At 44.4% G+C, this 18,080-nt stretch overlaps 2 protein-coding genes across 3 annotated transcripts; one reads left to right on the top strand and one right to left on the bottom strand.

Annotated features, from left to right (window-relative positions):
• Window positions 1-153: 153 nt before the first annotated feature.
• Window positions 154-10,788, bottom strand: dnajc5aa (DnaJ (Hsp40) homolog, subfamily C, member 5aa). The gene is made up of 5 exons (XM_033969241.2): window positions 10,669-10,788; window positions 7,112-7,231; window positions 6,520-6,733; window positions 3,039-3,210; window positions 154-1,768 (listed from the first exon to the last, which is right to left on the bottom strand). The coding sequence occupies exons 2-5, from the start codon at window positions 7,219-7,221 to the stop codon at window positions 1,665-1,667; spliced, it is 600 nt and encodes a 199-aa protein (XP_033825132.1). The 5' UTR covers window positions 7,222-7,231; window positions 10,669-10,788; the 3' UTR covers window positions 154-1,664.
• A 1,903-nt stretch (window positions 10,789-12,691) lies between these two features.
• LOC117373282 (glucose-induced degradation protein 8-B homolog) lies at window positions 12,692-16,870 on the top strand. Of its 2 annotated transcripts, XM_033969237.2 has the most exons (6): window positions 12,702-12,754; window positions 12,837-12,873; window positions 13,278-13,405; window positions 13,488-13,684; window positions 13,781-13,978; window positions 15,035-16,049. In XM_033969237.2, the coding sequence occupies exons 3-6, from the start codon at window positions 13,285-13,287 to the stop codon at window positions 15,206-15,208; spliced, it is 690 nt and encodes a 229-aa protein (XP_033825128.1). In that variant the 5' UTR covers window positions 12,702-12,754; window positions 12,837-12,873; window positions 13,278-13,284; the 3' UTR covers window positions 15,209-16,049. The 2 variants fall into 2 exon arrangements, with proteins under 2 accessions (XP_055078991.1, XP_033825128.1); XM_055223016.1 differs by having other exon boundaries at window positions 12,692-12,873; window positions 15,035-16,870.
• Window positions 16,871-18,080: the final 1,210 nt, after the last annotated feature.

The following is an 18,080-nucleotide window of genomic DNA, read 5'->3' on the forward strand; positions in this document are numbered from 1 at the left end:
GTAGTAGTAATAATAATAATAATAAAATACAATATAAATAGATAAACTAAACAATAAAAAATAAAATAAATAATAATAATAATAATAATAATAATAATAATAATAATAATAATAATAATAATAATAATAATAATAATTTTATAGAGATGTTCAAATGTTCAAGAACATTTATTCAACAACAGCAAATCAGATCAACAATCCACTTGTTTTCATCCAAACACACGAGTACCATGCTACAACATAAAGTCAGGGTTTTAGATTTTAAATGGGTAAAGTGTATGTACAAGCGACTTTAACGATGAAACGACTCCCGCTCGGTTCAGAGGTCTCACAACACCGGGTAAAACGACCGCCAGTCCCACGTCAACCATGGCAAAGTATAAAATAAACGAAATAAAAACGTCTTCATGTGACCATTTCACTATAATTACACTATATGGAGTTACTTCCTGATCGTTATAGTATTTTTTTTAAAGACACAGTGCATTTAACTAAGTACGTTTTAGAGTAGCATTTTTCAGTTTCTCAGTGAAAACGCCGTGACAGATACATCTACGTTTCATCAAGGATCACAGGACACACACCACAGGTCAACAGCCGTACTCTTAATAGCATAGGGCGGGCGACGGGAGCTCACCGTTTGTAAACAATTTAAACACATCGGTAGCATCTATGGAAGAGTGGCGGAGATGGACATGGCGGTAGGTAACTGCGAGACGAAAAATAGAACTTCAGTCTTATAAGAAAAAGTCCCGAGCTGCCTGTAGTGCTGGCTCAAATGATATGCCTCCAAATCAAACCTCAGACACGTACGGGACGAGGGAAACGGGCGTAAACGGGCGTAAACGGGCGTAAACGGGCGTAAACGGGCGTAAACGGGCGTAAACGGGCGTAAACGGACAGAACCGACCGCCGCTAACGACACTGCAGCCGAATAGACTTACACTTTAACCACACAGAAGTCTCCCAGTCTCCCTCTTTTACACACACGAGTCTAAATAGAGAAAAACGAAACACATCTCGCTCCTTGGCTTAACTCTGATATAGTTCGTTCGCGAAACAAACACGTCAAAACACTAAAAATGCCATGTAAAACTGCGTAGTATAGCTTTAAAATACAGAAGACAGATGTTTTTTTTCGTGGTGGCGGTGGCACTACTGACCTCGTTACGCGCGTTTTTTCACTTTCTGCGTGACTCCTCCCTGAGCCACAGACCTTCTATAATAATAAATCTCTTTATATCATTTATCTGTTCTATTTTCAACACATTGCACATATTAAGTTTTTGCAAAGTAAATCGTTGCCATAGTGATGTTACTCTGGTGATTTTCATGCTACTACATGACGCAACACATACGGCAGGGGGCGGGGGGGCGGTTTCGTTCGTGTAAATCATGTCGTTTGCGTTTGAACTGGACGGAAAACTCCCGATCGTGTGAAGAGGGTTTGAGGGTTTGAGGGTTCGAGGATTCGTCTGCCGTAGTTCTTGTTTTAAGCCATGCTCTCGTCTTCTTCCTCTTCTTCTTCTTCTTCTTCTGCATGGCTTCGTTTGTGGAGGGTAAAATGGTTTGCGTCTCACAGTCGGGACACAGGCAGGACCAGACCAGGGGGGGAGGAGGGCGGGGCGGCGGGCGCGGGGTTCGAGGGGGAGGCGGGGGGAGGGTTAGTTGAAGCTGGTGTCGGTGTGGTAAGAGTAGTGCCCGTCCGACGTGAGCTGGGTCGTCTCTGTGGCTGACGGCTGCAGGACGATGGGGTCCCCGCCGGCCTCTGGACACACAGAAACACACAGAAACACACACGGACACACGGCTGAGTTCAGAGTTTAAGGGTCACATTTGTCCCTCGATACATCCAGGTTCATCTTTTCGCAATAAAACTAAAGATTGACTGATGTGTCATGAGACCTGCCGATATTTTTGAGTCGATAATAGGACGATTTACATTATTTTCCTCAAATTACGCTGTTTAAATTTACAAAAAAAAGTCTCCCACAGCTCCTTTTTACCACAAACATTTAAAGTTTTGTGCAGTGTCGTCTTTACATTTAAACGTTCAAATAAAGAGCTGGAGATTTAAGGCTGATGCTGATACTCAGGGCCGGTCCAGACTATAATCAGACTGAGCAGCTGCTTAGGGCCCTGAGGCCACCAGGGGGCCCCCAAGAGCTCATATATTTATATTGAAAATAATAGAATATGTGAAGTTTTATTGGACACAGGGCTGATGTGTTTACAGCCTGAATGTCCCTCTGAAATGATTATATTTGTTTTATATCTAACAAATTATCTGCTGCTGTGTTTGTTTTTGAGTCGGGCAGAGGTGAGAGCAGCTCTGTGTTTACACCAGAGCAAGGACCCGACATAATGTAAGAACACACAACTGGACACACAACTGGACACATTAAAATCCACCAGAAATGAAGAAAAAATGTCTAGAATTGAAAAAACCTTGACCCTCCTTATATGTTTGTGTCGTTCTTTTATGTTTGTGTTGTTCTTATGTTTGTGTTGTTGTTGTGTGTTTGTGTTGTTCTTATATGTGTGTGTTGTTGTTGTGTTGTTGTAGTTGTGTCGTTCTGGATGTTTTCAGTCTGATGTTGTTCAGATAAAAAACAAAAACAACTGGTCAAAGTGATGAGAGTCAGAATGTGTCAAATGTGAATCACCAACAGCTGAGCCAGGAGGGGGCCCCAGAGACACAGCCCAGGGCCCCTGAGAGGAGGGGGCCCCAGAGACACAGCCCAGGGCCCCTGAGAGGAGGGGGCCCCAGAGACACAGCCCAGGGCCCCTGAGAGGAGGGGGCCCCAGAGACACAGCCCAGGGCCCCTGAGAGGAGGGGGCCCCAGAGACACATTCAGCCCAGGGCCCCTGAAAGCTGGAACCGGCCCTGCTGATGCTGCGTTTGGTTTGTTCTGTGCATAAACTGAACTCTAAAAACAACTTCAGAGGCTCAATAAAAGTAAACGTGGCAGATAACGTGTCTAAAAGTTGTAAAATTCCATTTTTCCGTGTTTTTTTTCCGTGCTCTAAATCCTCACCTCTCTCGTCCGACTGCAGCTGCGCCTCCAGATCCTCAGGAGACATGTAGAACTCTTGGTCTGGAGCCTCTCGGGGTCGAGGTTTACAGCGACCGCAGCAGCAGTTACAGCAACAGCACAGACAGCAGCAGAAGTAACAGCCTGTCGCCACTCCACACAGGACGAACAGAGCCTGAGGAAAAGAGAGCCACAGAGTCAAACAGAGAGCCACAGAGTCAGAGAGCCAGAGAGCCTGAGGAGCAGAGAGCCAGAGAGTCAAACAGAGAGCCAGAGAGTTACAGCAACAGCACAGACAGCAGCAGAAGTAACAGCCTGTCGCCACTCCACACAGGACGAACAGAGCCTGAGGAGAGAGCCACAGAGTCAAACAGAGAGCCACAGAGTCAGAGAGCCAGAGAGCCAGAGAGTCAGAGAGCCACAGAGTCAGAGAGCCTGAGGAGCAGAGAGCCAGAGAGTTACAGCAGCAGAAGTAACAGCCTGTCGCCACTCCACACAGTACGAACAGAGCCTGAGGAGAGAGCCAGAGAGCCACAGAGTCAGAGAGCCTGAGAGTCAGAGAGCCACAGAGTCAGAGAGCCACAGAGTCAAACAGAGAGTCAAAGAGTCAAACAGAGAGCCAGAGAGTTACAGCAACAGCACAGACAGCAGCAGAAGTAACAGCCTGTCGCCACTCCACACAGGACGAACAGAGCCTGAGGAGAGAGCCAGAGAGCCACAGAGTCAGGGAGACAGAGAGTCAGAGAGCCAGAGAGGAAGAGAGGAAGAGAGCCAGAGAGTCAAACAGAGAGTCAAAGAGTCAGAGAGTCAGAGAGCCACTCCACACAGGACGAACAGAGCCTGAGGAGAGAGCCACAGAGTCAAACAGAGAGCCACAGAGTCAGAGAGCCAGAGAGCCACAGAGTCAGAGAGCCACTCCACACAGGACGAACAGAGCCTGAGGAAAAGAGAGCCACAGAGTCAAACAGAGAGTCAAAGAGTCAGAGAGTCAGAGAGCCAGAGAGTCAGAGAGCCAGAGAGGAAGAGAGCCAGAGAGCCAGAGAGTCAGAGAGCCACAGAGGAAGAGAGTCAGAGAGCCTGAGGAGCAGAGAGTCAGTCAGAGCTCCCACAGACGATACACACACACACACATTCACAGAGAGATGCAGTGGTGGAAGTAATGAAGTACAAGTAGTAAAGTACTGTACATTTTTACCGTGGTACTTTTTACTTTTACCTGAGTACATTTCAGAGCAGTACCTGTACTTTCTACTTCACTACATTTTTGAACAGAACTGAAAAGTAAAAGTACTTTTCATATGATTTGAGGGGTTATTTTTACCATGTTCCTGACTAAAGTTTTCATTAGTTCACATGAGCAGTTGCTCCAGAGGTCAGAGGTCAGAGGTCAGAGGTCAGAGGTCAGAGGTCAGAGGTCAGAGGTGAACCTGACTCTGCTCTGGGGGTTCAGTATTTATCCTTTGTACTTTTTTGGTTATTTTTTGTCTATATGATCAGATTTAAACTGTAAAAGTCTAAATTTGTGACTTGTGTGACTCATTACAGACTCAAACTAACGACTAAAGTGTTTCATTCTGATGTTTATGATGATTTTTAATAATATTATAAATTTAAAAAAGTGTTTGTGGTTTAAATCTGCTCTGGGGTTTTGTGTCAGTTTAATAAATGAGTTTAAATACTATCGTTTATCGTCTGTATTTACTTCAGCGATATATATTGAACTTCAGATGTGTTATAGTGACACTTCATAAACTCATCCACAGCTTCTGAAACTCACTCATACTATAAACGCACCACAGGGGGGCAGTATAGAGCGATGTGAGTGAACTTTGAACAGAGCTACTTTCACATTATAGTATTTTCTCGAGTATAAGTCACACCAGCCAAAAAAGGCATAAAAATGAAGAAAAAAACATAGATTTCACATATAAGTTGCATGAAAACTATGAAAAAAGTGCAACTTATACTGCAGAAAATCAGGCACTTGCACATATGACATTTTTGTGCAAACGTGTCAGTTTGTGCGTACAGTGTGCACTTTGACCTGTCACTATAACACAACATTCTGAAGTTCGATATATCGCTGAAGTAAATATAGGCAATAAACAATAATACTGAAGCTCATTTATGCATCATGATCATCAGGTTAATACTGTGAATATAGAGTCAGATCATGTGCAGCAGAGACGGTTTATACAAACGGACAGACACAACCCACGAGCTGCAACGTTACAAACAGGAAGTGATCATGGACGCACTTTATGGCCCCTCTCTCTCTCTCTCATTTTGGTCTTAAATGTTCGTATTAACCCGCTTTGCATGATCCTGGGGTTTTTATTTTGAGTTTATTTATATTTTATAATATTTAATTTTTTTTATTTAATTTTTTTGTTATTTTGAGTTTGTTTTTTTTGTTTTTTTTGTTTATTTTTAACTTTTTTTGTTATTTTGAGTTGTTTATTTTTTATTTTTTTAATTATTATTATTTAATATTTGTTTTGAAATTTTGAGTTTATTTTTTGAATTTATTTTTGTTATTTTGAGTTTTTTTGTTGCTTTTTTTAGTTTATTTTGAACTTTTTTTGTTATTTTTATTTATTTATTTATTTATTATTATTATCATTATTATTATTAGATATTTTGAGTTATTTTTTATTTATTTTTTTATTTTGAGAGTTTATTTTTTGTTTTCTGTCCTCTCTCTGTCTCTGCTGCTTCAGACTCATTCTGGTCTTAAATGTTCGTATTAACCCTCTACATGATCCTGGGGTTTTTATTTCACTGTTTTGTTGATGAATGAAGATCTGAACATTAATAACAGACAAATCAGGTCCTTCTTTCCCCGAGGTCGCTCCTGTTAGCGTTAGCAACAGGTTTGATTGACAGCGTTGCTAAGTGTCCGCTCCCTGTTAAACCAATGGTGCGGGCGGGAAGAGACGTTACCTGATTGGCTCTTTGGTTGCTATGATACTCGCGGTTGGAATTCCAAATATGAAACTCTGCTCCAGATTAGCCGCTATAACTGCTAGCCTCGTATTTTTACAGTGATGTGTATATACAGTGTATTTATGTGTTGAGTGTGTGTCTTTTTGCATAAAACCATCACAAATATGTTCTGAAGTTAAATATATTCTGTGGTCTAAATGTACATGAAGTTCGGTTGCTATGACACTGATAAAGGGGGTGGGATTTAATAAGTTTTCTTCTTCTCACTCCTTTTTCAACGTTAAATAAGAAAAAAAATTGTGAAATGCGCATTAAGTGAACGTGATACATGAGCTAAAAAAACAAAAAAAAACCAAAGAAAAATAAAAAAACCATGAGTGAAATAAACTGAACGCTCTCACTCAGAACTCATCTCCAGATTTGCCGCTCTAACTGCTCTACCCTCGACGCTCTACCCTTCATCTGGAGCCGGACGCCGCGGTGACGTCACACTCGCGGTCGTCCTCGTCCTCACACACTTTGTGCGTCGCAGACTCACCTTTGCCCACCAGCTCGACAGGACGAAGTATGTGTTGACGTTCTCTTCTCCAAACTGCTCGGCCACGTACAGCCCCAGAGAGCCGTACTTGTCGTAAATGTTTCGTTTGGTGGGGTCGTTCAGGATGGCGTGGGCGTTGTTTATCTCTTTAAACTTGTCCACCGCCTCGGGGTTGTCCGGGTTCTTGTCGGGATGATACTTTAAGGCCAGTTTCCTAAAAAGAAGCATCAACGTTACAGCTTAAAGAGGAAATACACGGCTTTTCCGGGGGAGGTTTTGCTTGTTTCTGCTTGTCTAAATCGAGCTGTTATTGCTTTTCCTGGAATGTTCCACAGTACGGCATTAATCGTGTTAATCTCCATGACAAGCGGGAGATGCCACCTTGACAAGTTACAGGTCAGATCTGTGGAGAGGCGAGCCCGTTTACAGAAAGACAGCGTGTTTTTGAAGGTATTTTTGTGCAATAAACACACCTGTAATGGAACAAACGCTGGATGGACAAGTTTAATGCCCTACTGTGGGACATTTAGGGCAAACTAAGACATAAAATGAACACGCAGAGTCTAATTGTCTAATAATCCAGATGTGTTACCTGTAAGACTTCTTAATGTCGTCATTCGTGGCCACTTTGTCGACCCCCAGGACGTGGTACAGGGACTCGCCCGCGGTGGACAGAGAGCGCTGCCTCTGATGCTCCGCCATGACGCACAAACTGACAACAAACACACAAACAAACACGTTAACAGGGAGTTTGACATGTGTTTAGTTACACAAAACGGAATGTGACACGGGCAAGACAAGTTTGTACAACACAACTCAAGGCAAAGTCACAGAGTTTTATACAAGAAAGAAAGAAAGACAATAAAATCACAAAAGAATAAATCAAAACATAAATAATCATCATAAAATACACACACACAGTACACACACACACACCCACCCCGTACACACACACGCACACACACACGCACACACACACACAGTACACCCCCCCCCACACGCAGTATACACACACACACATTGTACACACACACACACACACCCCGTACACACATACGCACATTGTACACACACACGCACACACAGTACACACACACGCACACCCCGTACACACACACAGTACACACACACATTGTACACACACACACACGCATACACACCCCGTACACCCACACACACACACTCACACACAGGACGACACAAACACACACTCACACACAGGACGAGCCGCACACACAGACGTGAAAGTGTAACAGGTTAGAAAGTTAAAGATCCTGTATCACACAAAACTGACTCCTCCTCAAACACACACACCTGGACACGTTTGACTCACACTTTATAATTAAACTGCCACATCTACAAAGACCAAAATGACACGTTCCACCTTGTGATGTCATCAAGTGGGAGTTTTCACGTTAAGAGAGACTTTTACCTTTAGATCAAGAGAGACTGGAACAAATGAGTCTAGAGAAGAAAGAGAGGAAAGAAAGAGAGGGAGGAAGAGAGAGGGAAAGAGAGAGAAAGAAAAAGAAAGGGGAGAAAGAGAAAAAATGGAGAGAGAGAGAGGAGAGAGAAAGAGAGGGTTAGAGAGAGTGAGGGAGAAAGAGAGAGGGAAAGAGAGAGGAAAAGAGAGAGAAAGAAAGAGAATGGGGAGAAAGAAAAAAAGAGGGAGAGAGGGAGAGAGAGACAGAGAGAGTGAGAGAGAGAAAGAGAGGGTTAGAGAGAGTGAGGGAGAAAGAGAGAGAGAGAAATAAAGAGAGGGGAGAGAAAGAGAGAAAGAGGGAGAGAGAGGAAGGGAGAAAGAGAGCAAGAGAGAGAGAAAGAGAGGGAGACAGACAGGGAGAGAAAGAGAAAGAGAGGGAGAGAGGGAGAAAGAGGAAAGGAGGGATAATGAGAGAGAGGGAGAGAGTGATAGAAGAAGAGAAAGGGGGATCATTAAAAAGAAAGAGAAGGAAGGAAGCAGCTAATAAAAGAGAGGAGAAAAAAAGGAGGACAGAAAGGACAGAAAGAAAATCCAGGCCTGAAATGATCCAAATGATTCTATAAGTGAAGGTGTGTGGAGTTTAAACACAGTGGAGCACTTCCTGTATCACCACATGATGACATCACAAGGTGGAACAGAGTGTTTTCAGTCTAAGGGAAGAACTCAGCCTGAATCTTGAGGTTCTCAGTCTCTGCACTGGTATCGGTCGATATCGGCAGATTCTTAAAGAGACGATATCAGAATAATCATCTCTTTACAATAATGTTTTTGTGATGATGTTTGATTCGTTTAAATCGAGTCACGTGACCTCAGAGGAAACAGGGACATTCTCCAAAAACCTGGGACGAGACGAGGGACAGGGGCCAGAAACACTGTGCTGGACGAGAAGAAGAGGGACAGGTGGTCAGCGAGAGGGAGGAGGAGGAGGAGGAGGAGGAGGAGGGAGGAAGAGGAGGAGAGGAGGAGGAGGGGGAGGTCAAGAAAGGCTTCTAGATAAACTGTCTTCAGGCTCGTGCTCCGTGTCACAAACAAAAAAGAACAAGTTTATAAATAGATTCAAATAAAAAAGGCCCTGGATCTGTCAGAGTTTGGCCTCAGTGACACTCAGGGGCCTTAGTGACGCTCAGGGGCCTCAGGGGCCTCAGTGACACTCAGGGGCCTCAGGAGCCTCAGGGGCCTCAGGAGCCGGAAAACGACCAGAACATCAAGAACAGCCAAATACAAAACCAACATGAACCTGTGTGTGTGTCTGTGTGTCTCTGTCTCTCTGTGTCTCCCTCTGTGTGTGTGTGTGTGTGTCTCTGTGTCTCTCTCTGTCTCTCTGTGTGTCTCTGTGTGTGTCTGTGTGTCTCTCTGTGTGTGTCTCTGTGTCTCTCTGTGTGTCTCTGTGTGTCTCTCTGTGTGTCTCTGTGTCTCTCTCTGTGTGTCTGTGTCTCTCTGTGTGTCTCTCTCTGTGTGTCTCTGTGTCTCTCTCTGTCTCTGTGTGTGTCTCTGTGTCTCTCTGTGTGTCTCTCTGTCTCTGTGTGTGTCTCTCTGTCTCTCTGTGTGTGTCTTTGTCTCTCTGTGTGTCTCTCTCTGTGTCCCTGTGTCTCTCTGTCTCTCTCTGCCTCTCTCTGTGTCTCTGTCTCTGTGTGTGTGTGTGTCTGTGTCTCTCTCTGTGTCTCTCTGTGTGTCTCTCTCTGTCTCTCTGTTTGTCTCTGTGTCTCTGTGTGTTTGTGTCTGTGTCTCTCTCTGTCTCTCTGTGTGTCTCTGTGTGTGTCTGTGTGTCTCTCTGTGTGTGTCTCTGTGTCTCTCTGTGTGTCTCTGTGTGTCTCTCTGTGTGTCTCTGTGTCTCTCTCTGTGTGTCTGTGTCTCTCTGTGTGTCTCTCTCTGTGTGTCTCTGTGTCTCTCTCTGTCTCTGTGTGTGTCTCTGTGTCTCTCTGTGTGTCTCTCTGTCTCTGTGTGTGTCTCTCTGTCTCTCTGTGTGTGTCTTTGTCTCTCTGTGTGCCTCTCTCTGTGTCTCTGTCTCTGTGTGTGTGTGTGTCTGTGTCTCTCTCTGTGTCTCTCTGTGTGTCTCTCTCTGTCTCTCTGTTTGTCTCTGTGTGTTTGTGTCTGTGTCTCTCTCTGTCTCTCTCTGTGTCTCTGTCTCTCTCTGTCTCTCTATTTGTCTCTGTGTCTCTGTCTCTCTGTGCTCCTGCTGCACAGATCTTCCCTCCTGCTCGGGCCTGATGCACAGACTCAGATTAAACTCGGTCCTTTTGCTGTGTCTCTCTGTCTCTCTCTGTCTCTCTGTGTGTCTCTGTGTGTCTCTGTGTGTCTCTGTGTGTCTCTGTCTCTCTGTGTCTCTCTCTGTCTCTCTGTGCTTCCCTCCTGCTCGGGCCTGATGCACAGACTCAGATTAAACTCGTTCCTTTTGCTGCTGGAGACTCGTTCGTTCCGTTCCTTCTGTTTTAAATCCTTAATGTTGAGCGCGCGCTGTGTGTCAGTTTTTTTGAGTCTGTTAAAGAATCAGACTCTAGGATCATAATCTGTGGAGCATCAGCAGCATCACCGCCGCGCGCAGCATCCATGTTGGTTTGGTCCTGGCCTGTCCGGATGCCACAGAGGGACGGGTTTCTGCAGTGATTCTCAAGGACAGAGGCTCGTGTCTCTGGACAGATGCACGATGCGCGCGCTCAAACACTCACCTTTACGTCGCTTCGTCACGTTTCAGACACAGATCTCGAGGCTCCTGGTTCTGACAGAGGAGCGTGACTATGGCCGCATCTCGCACGTCCCCGCTACAACCATGGACCATGGACAGCTGCAGTGACAGGCCCCGCCCCCGGTACCCCACGGCGACGTGCGCGCTCCCGAGCAGAGGAGATGCAGCGTGATGACGTAAGGCCCAGATCATCAACCTCAGAAAATATTATAAAGGTTATTTCAGCAGGAATCAGAGCAGCAAGGCTGTTATATAAACTTACACATTTATAATATAAACTTACATATTCTATATGTTCTATATATTCTGTATGTTCTGTGTGTTCCGTATGTTCTGTGTGTTCTATATGTTCTATGGTGGGGTCCATATTCACACACTTCTGAGGTGAGGGCCACAGATGCTGTTGATGCAGTGAGTCTTGGTGCATTTCTCTTTGTCTTTGTGATGTGACTCTATCCAGGTCTCAGTTGTAGAATTTCTTATATTTGTACTAAAAGTTTTTGCCCATGATCATTTGGGCCAATCCAGCAGGAGCCTGAGGGCCAACAAAAACTGGCCCTTGGGCCACATTTGGTCCTCGGGCCATAGTTTGGACACCCCTGGCCTCTGGTCACAGAACATCTCACGACACACAGGGTCCAATCAGACACATCGACACACAGCCCCCGACATCCCACACACGTGTGTCTGTGTGGAGGTGAACATGACTCTGGAGGAGGTGAACATGACTCTGGAGGAGGTGCTCATGACTCTGGAGGAGGTGCACATTACTCTGGAGGAGGTGCACATGACTCTGGAGGAGGTGCACATGACTCTGGAGGAGGTGCACATGACACTGGAGGAGGTGCATGTCAGTCTGGAGGAGGTGCACATGAGTCTGGAGGAGGTGCACATGAGTCTGGAGGAGGTGCACATGAGCCTGGAGGAGGTGCACATGACTCTGGAGGGGGTGAACATGACTCTGGAGGAGGTGCACATGACTCTGGAGGAGGTGCATGTCAGTCTGGAGGAGGTGCACATGACTCTGGAGGAGGTGCACATGAGTCTGGAGGAGGTGCACATGAGCCTGGAGGAGGTGCACGTGACTCTGAAGGAGGTTCACATGACTCTGGAGGAGGTGCATGTCAGTCTGGAGGAGGTGCACATGACTCTGGAGGAGGTGCACATGACTCTGGAGGAGGTGCACATGACACGGGAGGAGGTGCACATGACTCTGGAGGAGGTGCACATGAGTCTGGAGGAGGTGCATGTCAGTCTGGAGGAGGTGCACATGAGTCTGGAGGAGGTGCACATGACTCTGGAGGAGGTGCTCATGACTCTGGAGGAGGTGCACATTACTCTGGAGGAGGTGCACATGACTCTGGAGGAGGTGCACATGACACTGGAGGAGGTGCACATGACTCTGGAGGAGGTGCTCATGACTCTGGAGGAGGTGCATGTCAGTCTGGAGGAGGTGCACATGAGTCTGGAGGAGGTGCACATGAGTCTGGAGGAGGTGCACATGAGTCTGGAGGAGGTGCATATGACTCTGGAGGAGGGGCTCATGACTCTGCAGGAGGTGCTCATGAGTCTGGAGGAGGTTCATGTCAGTCTGGAGGAGGTGCACATGACTCTGGAGGAGGTGCACATGACTCTGGAGGAGGTGCATGTCAGTCTGGAGGAGGTGCTCATGACTCTGGAGGAGGTGCACATGACTCTGGAGGAGGTGCTCATGACTCTGGAGGAGGTGCACATGACACTGGAGGAGGTGCACATGAGTCTGGAGGAGGTGCTAATGACTCTGGAGGAGGTGCATGTCAGTCTGGAGGAGGTGCACATGAGTCTGGAGGAGGTGCACATGAGTCTGGAGGAGGTGCACATGACTCTGGAGGAGGTGCATGTCAGTCTGGAGGAGGTGCACATGAGTCTGGAGGAGGTGCACATGAATCTGGAGGAGGTGCTCATGACTCTGGAGGAGAGGTTCCTCAGCAACGGTGACGTCACAGCTCGGGCCAATCACGTCTCTCATAACAAACTGAGCTCTCGCGAGATGTCCGTGCTAGCTCGGTTAGTTAGCTAACCTCGATAAGGTTGAATTGTCTCGCGCTTGTTTCATTGTAAATTCTGTAAAACTCGGTGTTTTATTTCGCGCTGCAGTGTGTGAAGCCGCAGACCCGTGAAAAGGCGCATCTTCTGCGTGTGTGCGCAGGTGAGTGTGTTTGTGCGCACATCGGGCTAACGCTGCAGCAGCAGAGCCGTTTGTTTGGGTTTGTTTGGGTTTGTTTTGGTTTTCAGATGATGTTTAAAGGCTGTGTCTGACTCTGAGGTGAGACACAAACAGTTGTTGCGCTGTTTGTTTTGCGCAGACCGCTGTTTGCGGCTCTTTGTGACAGTTGTGCGGGTTTTACGCCTCACACCTGTAAAGACTCTGCGTGTAGATACTGAACACGGCCGAGCTGTGTCAGTCTTGCCTCTGTTTGACTGTCCCGCTTCTGTCCCTGTTCTATCCCTTTCTGTCTCTTTTCTGTCCCTCTTCTGTCCTCGGTCTCTCTTCTGTCCCTTTCTGTCTCTTTTCTGTCTCTTTTCTGTCCCTCTTGTGTCCCTCTTGTGCAGGTTCCTAATGATGAGTTATGCTGAAAAGCCAGAGGACATCACTAAAGAGGAGTGGATGGACAAACTGAACAATGTGCACATCCAGAGAGCCGACATGAACAGACTTATTATGAACTACCTGGTGACAGGTGAGAGACGCAGAGACAGAGACTTCATGAGCTTTAGGTTTTTGATTCATTTTGATTCTTGTGTCTCTGTCCTTTTGTCCAGAGGGTTTCAAAGAGGCTGCAGAGAAGTTTAGGATGGAGTCGGGGATTGAGCCCAGTGTGGATTTAGACTCTTTAGACGAAAGGATAAAGATCAGAGAAATGATCCTAAAGGGTCAGATCCAGGAGGCGATCGCCCTCATCAACAGTCTGCACCCGGAGCTGCTGGACACAAACCGATACTTGTATTTCCATCTGCAGGTTTGTTTACTCGTGTTCACTTTGATAAACTTGTGTCTCAGATTATGATCCAGATCAAACTCATCACTGACGTTGTGATCGTTTTCTTTTCTGCAGCAGCAGCATCTGATCGAGTTGATCCGTCTCAGAGAAACTGAATCGGCGTTGGAGTTCGCTCAGACGCAGCTCGCCGAGCAGGGCGAGGAGAGCCGCGAGTGCCTCACGGAGATGGAGCGGACGCTCGCCCTTTTGGCTTTCGACAACCCCGAGGACTCTCCGTTTGGAGACCTGCTCAACATGATGCAACGTCAAAAGGCAAGTTTTATTAAGTGTGTCGCGTTACTGTAGTGTTACTGTAGTACTACTGTAGTGTTACTGTAGTACTACTGTAGTGTTACTGTAGTATTAATGTAGTACTACTGTAGTGTTACTGTAGTACTACTGTAGTGTTACTGTAGTATTAATGTAGTACTACTGTGGTGTTACTGTAGTGTTACTGTAGTGTTACTGTAGTATTAATGTAGTACTACTGTAGTGTTACTGTGGTGTTACTGTAGTGTTATTGTAGTACTACTGTAGTGTTACTGTGGTGTTACTGTAGTATTATTGTAGTGTTACTGTAGTGTTATTGTAGTACTACTGTAGTGTTACTGTGGTGTTACTGTAGTGTTACTGTAGTATTAATGTAGTACTACTGTAGTGTTACTGTGGTGTTACTGTAGTGTTACTGTAGTGTTATTGTAGTATTAATGTAGTACTACTGTAGTGTTACTGTGGTGTTACTGTAGTGTTATTGTAGTACTACTGTAGTGTTACTGTAGTGTTATTGTAGTACTACTGTAGTGTTACTGTAGTACTACTGTAGTATTACTGTAGTGTTACTGTAGTACTACTGTAGTATTACTGTAGTGTTACTGTGGTGTTACTGTAGTGTTACTGTGGTGTTACTGTAGTACTACTGTAGTGTTACTGTAGTATTGCTGTAGTACTACTGTAGTGTTACTGTAGTATTACTGTAGTATTACTGTAGTGTTACTGTAGTGTTACTGTAGTGTTACTTTAGTATTACTGTAGTACTACTGTAGTGTTACTTTAGTATTGCTGTAGTACTACTGTAGTGTTACTGTAGTATTACTGTAGTGTTACTGTAGTGTTACTTTAGTATTACTGTAGTACTACCGTAGTGTTACTTTAGTATTACTGTAGTACTACTGTAGTGTTACTGTAGTGTTACTTTAGTATTACTGTAGTACTACTGTAGTGTTACTGTGGTGTTACTGTAGTGTTACTGTAGTGTTACTGTAGTATTACTGTAGTATTACTGTAGTATTACTGTAGTACTACACCGTCTGACATGTGTTTGTTCTTCAGGTCTGGAGTGAGGTCAACCAGGCCGTTCTCGATTATGAAAACAGAGAGTCTACGCCCAAACTGGCCAAACTCCTGAAGTTACTGCTTTGGGCACAGAATGAGCTGGACCAGAAGAAGGTGAAATATCCCAAAATGACTGACCTGAGCACAGGGACCATCGAGGAGCCCAAGTGAAACTACTGTGTGATTATGTCCATAATTTACCATCTGTCAGTGACTCTGTGGCAACAAGGTAACACGTATAAACTAAGATGTTTTACATATATCCCCCATGAGACCAAACTGCGTCTTTACATCACCTGTTTGTGAGACAGATTTAGTAAAAACTCAGTTCTGCAAATTCAGTTAAATATTCCAGAGAATGAAAGTAAAACTCTAGGGCCGAGAACATAGACTGTGTTTAGAAATGGACAGAGCCAAACAGGAAGTGATCATGGGCACGTCCAGCTCCATCGACACGTTAGAAAACTGTGTCCCCTCTGTCCCTGCGTCTGTCAGACTCTTTTTGGTCTTAAATGTTCGTATTAACCCTCTACATGATCCTGGCGTTTTTATTTCAGTTTTGTGTCTGTAAATCAAGATATGAACATTAATAACAGACAAATCAGGTCCTTCTTTCCCCGAGGTCGCTCCCGTTAGCGTTAGCAACAGGTTTGATTGACAGCTTTTAATATCCTCACTTCGGATTGGCTCTTTAGTTGTTATGATACTCGATACTCGCCTCTAAACCTGCTCTGGCCTCGATGAGCTTCATTCGGAGCTGAAGCTGTGGTGACGTCCCTCTCCCTCAGTCTCTTCTTTACACAGTCTGTGTTTGGGAATCAGAAGGTTTCAGAACAGAACTCGCTGAAGTCTTAGTGATATTCATCCTAAAAGATCGATTTTTCACAAATAAATACAAAAATATTCTGGGTTTATATGATCGGTCTTTATATTGCATTAATAACTTGAACGATAATTTACACAGTTTAAATTTATACACGGGATAAAACTCTTTTATTACCACAAAACTGAAGGGTAGATCTAGAGCGTTGGATTCACTTGGGCCTTTTTGTGCTAAAATCTTATTGTAAAAGACACAACTTGTTTTGTTTAAATGTTTAGGAGGATAGAGCTCGTCATTGATCCACAGCTCACCCCAGAACATATTTTTGATTCTCACTTATCAAAAGAGGAGGGAATTTTCTTAATTTCTTGAAAAATTAGATCTTTTTTTTTCTTGTCGACGTGTGTCACAAGTACAAGAGTTTCCAAATATCTGGACTCACACGTCTCAGTCAGACACCAACAGAAATGATTTAATCCAGCCGTCTAAACTTCTACTGAGTAAAAATGATGTTTATTGTTTTAAGGCCGAGTTCGTTCTGATGTTGAGTGTTTAGTTTGAGTCTTTGTCTCTACAGTTCTGTCTGAATCTGAACACACAGGAGGATTTTCAGAGTTGATCTGTGTTTTACGTCCTGTAAAGCGACGACAGCACGTGCCCTGGAGACTTGATCGTTTTAAACTCAATTGACCTGAATATTATTATATATTTTATTATTTTTGAAATGTCTCAGATGTTATTTAAACCCAAAAACTGAACAGATTTGATTTGTGATTCAAGTTCACCAGAATCGTTTGCATTTTCACTTTATGTTGCATGTATATTTTGAGTGAGGTATAAACCTTTTTGTATTTTTTACTTCAGTTGAGAAACTTGCTGCTAGTTGTCTTGTTATTTTTTAAGTTTTAAACATTGCCATGTAAAAATATTGAGACTTGAGAGCTTACATCTCTTTTATTAATGAACATTTTTAAGATAAAATTTGCTATTATTAAAATAAATTAAAGATACCAGTCGTGCTGTGTTATTTCAAAACTTTTGTATTTAAGAGTATTTAAAGTTCTGCCACCTGCTTGTCTCCATGGAGATGTTAGTACTTTGCTTATAATATTCCTCAGCGTGGCATTAAACCTCTCCATGGAGATGAGCAGGTGGTGCTCACGGTCATCGAGGCCCCGCCTTCCACTGCCGTCCAGATCTTCATGCACTGTCCCGTTACAGATGTGTCCACGTGAGGACGGTCCCACGTCTCGCTCTCGAGGACCCGCCCCAGGCCTGGCTCCAGGGTGGGGCCCTGGTGACTCCGGTCTGGGCAACGTAACTGGCCTTGGTATTTCTCTTATCACAAAGGGCTTTAGAAAATAAATACATGTGTGTGTGTTATGTGTGTGTTAAAAGTGTATTAGGCGTGGACATGTCATAAATCCTGCTCTTGCTTTGTTTTTTTTATAGTATACCTTTTTAAAAAAAAACAAGTGCAGGATTTATGACATGTCCATGCCTAATACACACAACACACACACAATACAGACACAACACACAACACACACATAAAAAACACATGACACACATTTATTTTAATGTGAGACATCGAGGTTTATTTGTTCTCAGTTTATAATTGTTCCCATGAAAACAACACACCTGTCCCGTGCGCCCCTGTCCCGTGCGCCCCTGTCCCGTGCGCCCCTGTCCCGTGCGCCCCTGTCCCGTGCACCTGTTTTATTCCATACAGATTTGTGTGACTTGTGTCTCTGAGGTCAGTTCTTTAAACGTCGCACATCAGAGTTTACAGGATTTGTTGATGTTTTATTTTAATATTGTTCAAGGTTTGGTTCAAAAAAATTGTCAAAATTGTAATATTAATATTTAACATCCATTTTCCAGACGTGTGCCTCACTAATGTGTGCGTTTTTACACATAAAATGCCTTATTTTTATTTTTATATGTTCCCTCACATTTATACAGATGAACCACAGAAAAAGTCGCCTCTTTCTCTTGTTTCTTTTTTGCTGTTTCTCAGTGAAACGTCTGGACTGAACCAAACTGAAATGAGGCGTTTGTGTTGTGTCCTACGTCAGCAGAAATCTTTATTTGTTTTGTTATGGATCTTTTCGACCTGACCTTCATAATACCACCTGTTGTTTTGTTTAAGTATCTCCTGTTTGTGCGTCTAACGGCCTCCAACATTTTACTGGACAGATATATTTAACTCAGACGACA

The sequence above is a fragment of the Periophthalmus magnuspinnatus genome, chromosome 7, assembly GCF_009829125.3.
Source record: "Periophthalmus magnuspinnatus isolate fPerMag1 chromosome 7, fPerMag1.2.pri, whole genome shotgun sequence".
NCBI lineage: Eukaryota > Metazoa > Chordata > Actinopteri > Gobiiformes > Gobiidae > Periophthalmus > Periophthalmus magnuspinnatus.

Coding starts and splice junctions, on each gene's coding strand:
- dnajc5aa (XM_033969241.2), bottom strand. CDS start 7,221: ATGGCGGAGCATCAGAGGCAGCGCTCTCTGTCCACCGCGGGCGAGTCC. Junction 3,211..6,519: donor TGTCGAGCTGGTGGGCAAAG/GTGAGTCTGCGA, acceptor TCTTTTCCTCAG/GCTCTGTTCGTCCTGTGTGG. Junction 1,769..3,038: donor GCTGCAGTCGGACGAGAGAG/GTGAGGATTTAG, acceptor CTGTGTGTCCAG/AGGCCGGCGGGGACCCCATC.
- LOC117373282 (XM_055223016.1), top strand. CDS start 13,285: ATGATGAGTTATGCTGAAAAGCCAGAGGACATCACTAAAGAGGAGTGG. Junction 13,406..13,487: donor TATGAACTACCTGGTGACAG/GTGAGAGACGCA, acceptor CCTTTTGTCCAG/AGGGTTTCAAAGAGGCTGCA. Junction 13,979..15,034: donor ACATGATGCAACGTCAAAAG/GCAAGTTTTATT, acceptor TTTGTTCTTCAG/GTCTGGAGTGAGGTCAACCA.